General features: G+C 32.9%; 1 protein-coding gene across 2 annotated transcripts; it reads left to right on the top strand.

Annotated features, from left to right (window-relative positions):
• The first annotated feature begins 1,081 nt into the window (after positions 1–1,081).
• Positions 1,082–5,839, top strand: LOC120782104. 2 transcript variants are annotated; one of them, XM_040114251.1, is made up of 7 exons: positions 1,082–1,475; positions 1,592–1,790; positions 1,859–2,052; positions 2,264–2,426; positions 2,484–2,592; positions 2,669–2,860; positions 5,547–5,634. In XM_040114251.1, exons 2-6 carry the CDS (start codon positions 1,721–1,723, stop codon positions 2,856–2,858), a joined length of 726 nt encoding a protein of 241 aa, XP_039970185.1. In that variant the 5' UTR covers positions 1,082–1,475; positions 1,592–1,720; the 3' UTR covers positions 2,859–2,860; positions 5,547–5,634. The 2 variants fall into 2 exon arrangements, with proteins under 2 accessions (XP_039970185.1, XP_039970184.1); XM_040114250.1 differs by having other exon boundaries at positions 1,083–1,475; positions 2,669–2,850; positions 5,547–5,839.
• Positions 5,840–6,924: the final 1,085 nt, after the last annotated feature.

The raw sequence follows: 6,924 nt of genomic DNA, 5'->3' as shown, positions 1-6,924 counted from the left end.
CTCTGTTGCAACATGTTGCGAGAGAATAAAAAAGAAACTAATAATAATAATTGGGAAAAAAACATTTTTTTGTTGCAAATGCCGTTGCTTTTTTGAATTTACTAGCTTATTTGTCAGATCTCAAATTAATCGAAATTATATGTTATCCGAAATCCTCCACAATTTAAGAATAAAGAATAATAATAATAAAAAATTGAAATAAATTTCCTTTCAAACTGATAAATGCAATTAATAATATTAATGTTATAGTAATTTACTGGACTGCATAGTTGATAATAACAGTAAATTTATTTAATATACAAATATACATTCCATGATGTATTTCATTTCTGAAAAGTCTTAAGTCAACCGTTGATTGAAATCCCCTATATCCGACCATATAAAAACTTCATATGTATGTACACGGCGCTTCTTATACAATCGAGGAAAGAATGTATGGTTTCTACTTAGAGAAAATAAATAGAAAGAACTAGAATTCTTTGGAAATGTAGCCAAACTACCATAATCCCATTTGTAAGCTACTTCATGATACTGATAATGATGATGATCTTTTTTTGTATTGGTCCGGAAATGTGATTCTACGGACTACCTCTACCTATCACAAGTAAAAAACTCAAATTTTCTTTAATAATCGCCTTGCAGTAAGCCAATCTGTAATCCTACAATGACAGTTCTACAGTGAAATTTGCCATAAGCGGACCCTGGCAGAATCAGCCTTTCTGTCCGGTTAATAAAATTGTTCGCTTAATAAATTGTCCTGAATAAACATAAAAAAATGTAGCAATCCGCAAATGTGCAGATGTGCGTTTAATAGAGCATCCGTTTAATAGAGCTTTCACTGCATTTGATAATTATAAATTATAAATATTGTATATTGTTCCGGAAAAGGAAGAGTTGAAGGAAGACGCAAACAGCTGCTTATGAACAACCAAATGCAACGCTGTTTTTTGGAAAGCAATATAAAGAGCTTTATCGTACGCTAAATGTATGCAACTTGTTCCGAGTATGCGCATAACGGTGGAGTAATCTATCCGTCAAAAGCTTTTGGAAAGAAGACAACTGCAAGCAAATATAAGCAAAAAGGAAGCAACACTATTGTGTACCCACAAGTATAACAATTCCATACCCACTTACCTGCTCAAAGTTAAAAAGTCGATTTTTCACACGAAAATTTATACGAACGTGAAGTGAATGGATGGCGAAAGTGAAAATAACAGTAGAAAAAGCCAAAGGACTAGGCACAAATAAACACAAACTATATTAACCAATAGTTTGTGCAGCAGTCACAATTTATATAAAATTTAAGTCCGACTCGTTGCACGAAAACAGATACTCATTTGAAAAACTCAACCTTACACACATACCCAGAAGTTAAGACGACTAACATCGATACTCGAACAATTCGAAGGCCTAATTATGTGGTGAAGAGCAACTTTAAACTTTAGGTATACGCGTATATTAGGTTAATCTTATAAGTAAGTAAATCCAGTAAGCGAAACACCGCTATCACACGCACATATATATATATCATACATACATATTATATACCAACTTGTATATTTGCTAATGTGTACGATTGTCTTTTATCCAGTTAGTGAATTAAAAAGCATGAAAATTGCGAAGTAAGCAGCTCGCTTGGTCGCTCACCCCATTCCGAACGGTGCAACGAACGCGCTGCAACAGTGCATTGAATTGTACGTGGGCGACAATAATCCCTTAAATGCTGGTGCTGATGGCGAACAAATGGTCCTTGTGCATTTCCACACTCACATGGCTGACATTGCTTTCAGGTAAGACGCTGCTCTAAAATTTCCTTATTAATATTCGCTGACATTGATAATATCGGAAATTCCTTAAGTTACCAATTCGGTTCGGATAACAAATCTCAAAGTCCCTCACACATACACTTTGGATCGGAATACTGAGCCTGATCCCCTGGTGCTGGATTGCGAGTACGAGGTAGAGCCGCGCGAAAAAGGATTCGTATTAAAGTGGTTATTCAACAATCACTCCATTTACCAATGGATACCATCAGTAAAGGGTTTTGCCATGGTAAGAGTTTGCTAGTTGATTTACTTGGGTATTTTAGAAATGTTATCGGTATGTAGTTCGATTTAACACAACACAATTCGATTTACACAAAATTTTACGTATACAAATGTTATGCAGATGTGTATAAAATAGAACGAACAGTTGTTGCTTGTAGTTTAATCTGTAGCGATATGAAATCAGACATTTCAAATTCAATCCCAAATACTTCAAGGGCATAATGAAGTCCAAAATAGACACCAAAATATTCACCATGGAAGGCAGTCCTGGTGTTATAACTATAACGAAACCAGATTGGAATATGACTGGGGAGTACACATGCACCGTACAAACGTTCGAGTCCACAGATAAGAAAAGTGCCCGTCTTCAAATTGTTGGTATGTTTTCATGTTAAAGTCATATTTTTAAGTGATATTCACATGCTATTTCAACAGTTCCTGAGTCCGATTTCGTGTTAGAAACGAAAATGGATGGAGAGCAAAGTGACGTAGATATAATGTGCGCGGTGCAAAATGTATTTCCCCAACCCCAACTTTCTGTAATGTAGGTGAACTCTGAATGCTTACTTTATTTTAGTTATTCAATTCTTCTTTTATGTTACTGTCCTGGTTCTTCGTAGGTTTGATACAAAGATAATAGACTCAGTTCTGACACACACTGATCAGAACTCAAGCGGTCTGTATAGTACGACAGTCAGAACGAGAATTCCGCGGGATAAATTGGAATCGCCTACACCGATCTCGTGTTCATTTTTCCTACTTGGTACCACTTATACTAAGAGGAGAGAAACAATTTTCTATGGTAAGTAGAGGTAAGCTTTTTTTATTACATTCAAGGATTTTTAAAAAGACATATTGAAAAGAAATTGTTAAAGTCTAACCTTCTCGGCACATACACAATGTGCAATTTATGTGCAATTTGTGAAATTGGTATCTAAACACATATACACATATGTATGTATATGTGCACATAAAGAAGTAAATCCACAACATCCATGGAGGCACACCATACATCCACGTTTACCCCAACAAAAATTGTTTACATTGATCGTACAATTGCACATTTTATATGTATGTATGTATATGTATGCATCTCACACTTGAGCTATAAACGCAGAGCTAGGATATTTATTTAAGATTAATAATTCAAACAATTATTTCCATATTAAAAAGTAACAAAAATATATTTTTATAATTTAAATATTTGTAGATTACTTTTAATTACATACTTATAATTAGTTCAATTGATTTAATAAAATTTATATTTAGTTATTTGCATAGTTTATAACCCTTATTTACTTTTTACATAGTTTTTTTAAGTTATTATAGAAAACAAAAAATTCGCTTGCCTTCAAAATAAAATAAAAATTGTTTGTCTGCCATGAACTACTTGTGATTTCTTCTCCTGTGCGCAAAAATTTCATTTATTTCGATTAATTTCGCTGGGCTTTAATTTGTGATGAAAAACCTGAAATTATGTCCATAGATAGAATCTTTAAAAAATAATATATGTGACCTGGTCTACGAAAAGGGAGCTAACGTGTGAAGACTAGTTTTCTGGGAAAAGCTGTTAAAAATAATCGTCAGTTTCTCGTTATCTTATTAATTGTTCTCTTTTTTTTGACACCTAAGCCCCCTTTCCGTAGACCAGGTCACATATACTTATTTATATTTGTCAATTACAATTAGCAATCACCAAAATCAACCAAAATAGCTTTAGTGGTCATTATATACTAGTTTTCAAATTACCACACAGAGATTTTGAAATGGCCTATTTAGACCCTTTCCTTTTTATAGTTTATTTGACAAATACTGCAAAACAAAAATTTAATCGCTTTGGTATTATTGGGTTAGATATTAGACCTTTATTAAATAAAATGTTCTGCTCCAAGGCTGCTGAACTTTACTTACTTTTACTCATAACTCTTTTGTATACCGTGAACAGGGTACATTAAGTTGACACCGTCGAAAACCTTACAAAACATATATAGTACATATGTACGTATTTAAATGATCAGTAAGACGAACGGAAACGATTTAGTCTGTCTGTCTGTCTGTAGATAAGCGCACTAGTCCCTCAGTTCTTGGATATACATATGTACATATATCTGAGAAATTTTGCAAACGTTTTTTTCTACTCACTACTCTCTCTCTCTCTACTCTCTCATTTGTGGACTATTAAAGCACATAGCTGCTATGCAAACTGAAAGATCGAAAGTGATTCTATCACAAAGTTGGGCATATAGTTATTATTGTCCAAAGCAGTTGTGCATTATTCGCAGAAATTGTTCAGATCGAGTCATTGTAGTTGCAATTGTGTGATGAAAATAAAGCTCTTGTAGGAATCCAATTCATTACATTTACAACATTTTTCAATTTGTCAACAATAAAAAGTAACAAGCGCCCACATGCTTTCTTGTTAAAGCTCACATATCGAAGCTTGATCAGTAATTCAAAGAGGCAATAAAGAGAAATAAATTATTCTTTAAATTTTAATGTTGTTATTACATTTATGATCAGTATTAAAATTATATATGGATGTACATATACAGTCTGGTTACTTCTCGAAAAGGTTTAAAATAATGCAATTATTGCCATCAACGTTAGAACAATATGTAATTAATCTTAAAATTAAAAATAGAAAACACACAACTTTTAAGCATAAAAAGCCATAAACGCAAAAAACTCTATCGACAATCCCCTGATACCAGTGGAAGCAATATCCTTATTCGACAGACTTATCAGCATCGTTGTAAAAAGTACGAGGTGTGTTCAAAAAGTATCGCGACAGTTTGCTGACAGTTTTCTTCGATTGCAGGGGCGTAGTGCATCATGAGTTCTTGCCACAGAGAAGAACGGTCAATAAGGAATATTACCTGCAAGTTATACGCGATTTGCGCGAAGCAATCCGCCAAAAACGCCCGGATTTGTGGAAGAACAAAAATTGGCTTTTGCACCACGATAACGCCCTTGCTCACACATCGTTGCTTGTGCGCGACTTTTTGGCCAAAAAAAAAAACACACTAATGATGCCGCAGCCACCGTATTCCCCAGATCTGGCCCCCTGTGACTTTTTCTTGTTCCCTAAACTGAAGAGGCCCATGAAAGGACGACGTTACGCTTCTCTTGACGAGATAAAGACGGCATCGAAGGAGGAGCTGAAGAAGATAAAAAAAAATGATTTTTTGAAGTGCTTCGAAGATTGGAAAAACCGTTGGCACAAGTGTATAATATCTCATGGGGATTACTTTGAAGGGGACAAAATAGATATTCATGAATAAATAAATAATTTTTGAAAAAACACAAAATTCGCGATACTTTTTGAACATACCTCGTATTTATCAACTTAAACATAAGCAAAATTCTTCTAATTATGCCATATATGTATGTATATGTAATCGTCTTAATCCCAATATTTTGATTAATAAAAAACATTTGTTTATATGTATATTGACATAAAATAATATGTTATACATATGTCGTCAATTTCTTTTGCAGATAAAGCGACAAATATACAACGCAAGTGGACTACAGTTGCCGTAGTAATATCGATTGCATCTTTAACACTGAGCAGTTAGTTTGATAGAACATTTTTGTTCACTTAGAATACTTTTGTTTAGATTTTAATGAAAACTGAATTTTGCGGTATTTTCAAAAGTGCTTATTTTGTAAATGCATGTAAATGTCATAACAAGAAAAATTAAAAATCATATTCATATTTTTATGTATAAGTACAGACGTGTACTGAACATTAATAAATACGAAAACAAAAAAACATAGTTTAGATCAAATGGACGTGTTTTTATTCATTAAATAGTATCACCTAATGGAATTTTAGGATTCATAAGCTTAATAAATTAACTAATACGATTAAACATGTTAATCATTTCTTATATTTAAACCCAGAACAGAGTATGTAGTAGATATTATATTAAGTTTGCCGAACAAATCGCACCACATACTATACATACAAATCGCTTAATTTACTATATCTGCCATAGAATCGCCTCAAAAAATTCATGTTGAATTTTGAAAAAAAATACAAAAATTTAAAACGAAATGAACTTTTCAGATTGCCCGGTGTTGTTTTGCTCTGGCGGTTAACTAGTAGGCCTTAATGGAATCGATAATGCATTAAGTGTGTGACTTCCGACCGATTCCGGCTTCGGCCGCAATGTACATTGAGGAGGAGCAGGTGTTCTTGCACAGCTGTAAATTAATCACTTTTATATGTGTGTATATATATAATTTAAGTGTATACACTAGAGTGATTAAAAAAAAAAAATTTTTTTCGTTTGTTACTCGGAAAAATAGGTGCCTAGACACCTCTAAGAAAGCCTCTCCAAACAAGAGTTTTTAATTGTACCGGGAAGATCCTACATACAGTTTTCTATTTTTTCTTATTATCAGATAGAAAAAATTATATCTCGCTTCCAACTATTTAAAAAATATCTTGTTCCTTAGATTTCTTAGGAAATTTACTGCTCTCTAAAAATGGTCTCTGATGAATTTTCGATTAAGTTAAGCGTTTACGAGATATTCATCGTCAAACATCAATGCATATTAGGGTGGATCAAAAAAAAAAAAATTTTTTTCGTTTGGTACTCTGAAAAATCGGTTCCTAGACACCTCTAAGAAAACCTCTCCAAAAATCTATTCATAATAATTTTTTTTCATTGAGTTATAAAATTCATAAGAAATAAAAAAATTTCCCAAAAATAATCAGACTTTAACTGTTCATATCTTTTAAACGTTTGGGTTTGCAAAAAAATCATAATAGACCTTTTTGGTAGAGCATTCAATTTCCTACAAAATCTAAGGAACAAGATATTTTTTCAAGTAGTTGGAAGCGAGATATAAATTTTTCTATCTGATA

This window comes from Bactrocera tryoni, unplaced genomic scaffold, assembly GCF_016617805.1.
Source record: "Bactrocera tryoni isolate S06 unplaced genomic scaffold, CSIRO_BtryS06_freeze2 scaffold_940, whole genome shotgun sequence".
Taxonomy (NCBI): domain Eukaryota; kingdom Metazoa; phylum Arthropoda; class Insecta; order Diptera; family Tephritidae; genus Bactrocera; species Bactrocera tryoni.
Note: the sequence above shows the minus strand (reverse complement) of the source record. Positions and strands in the feature narration are given on the sequence as shown.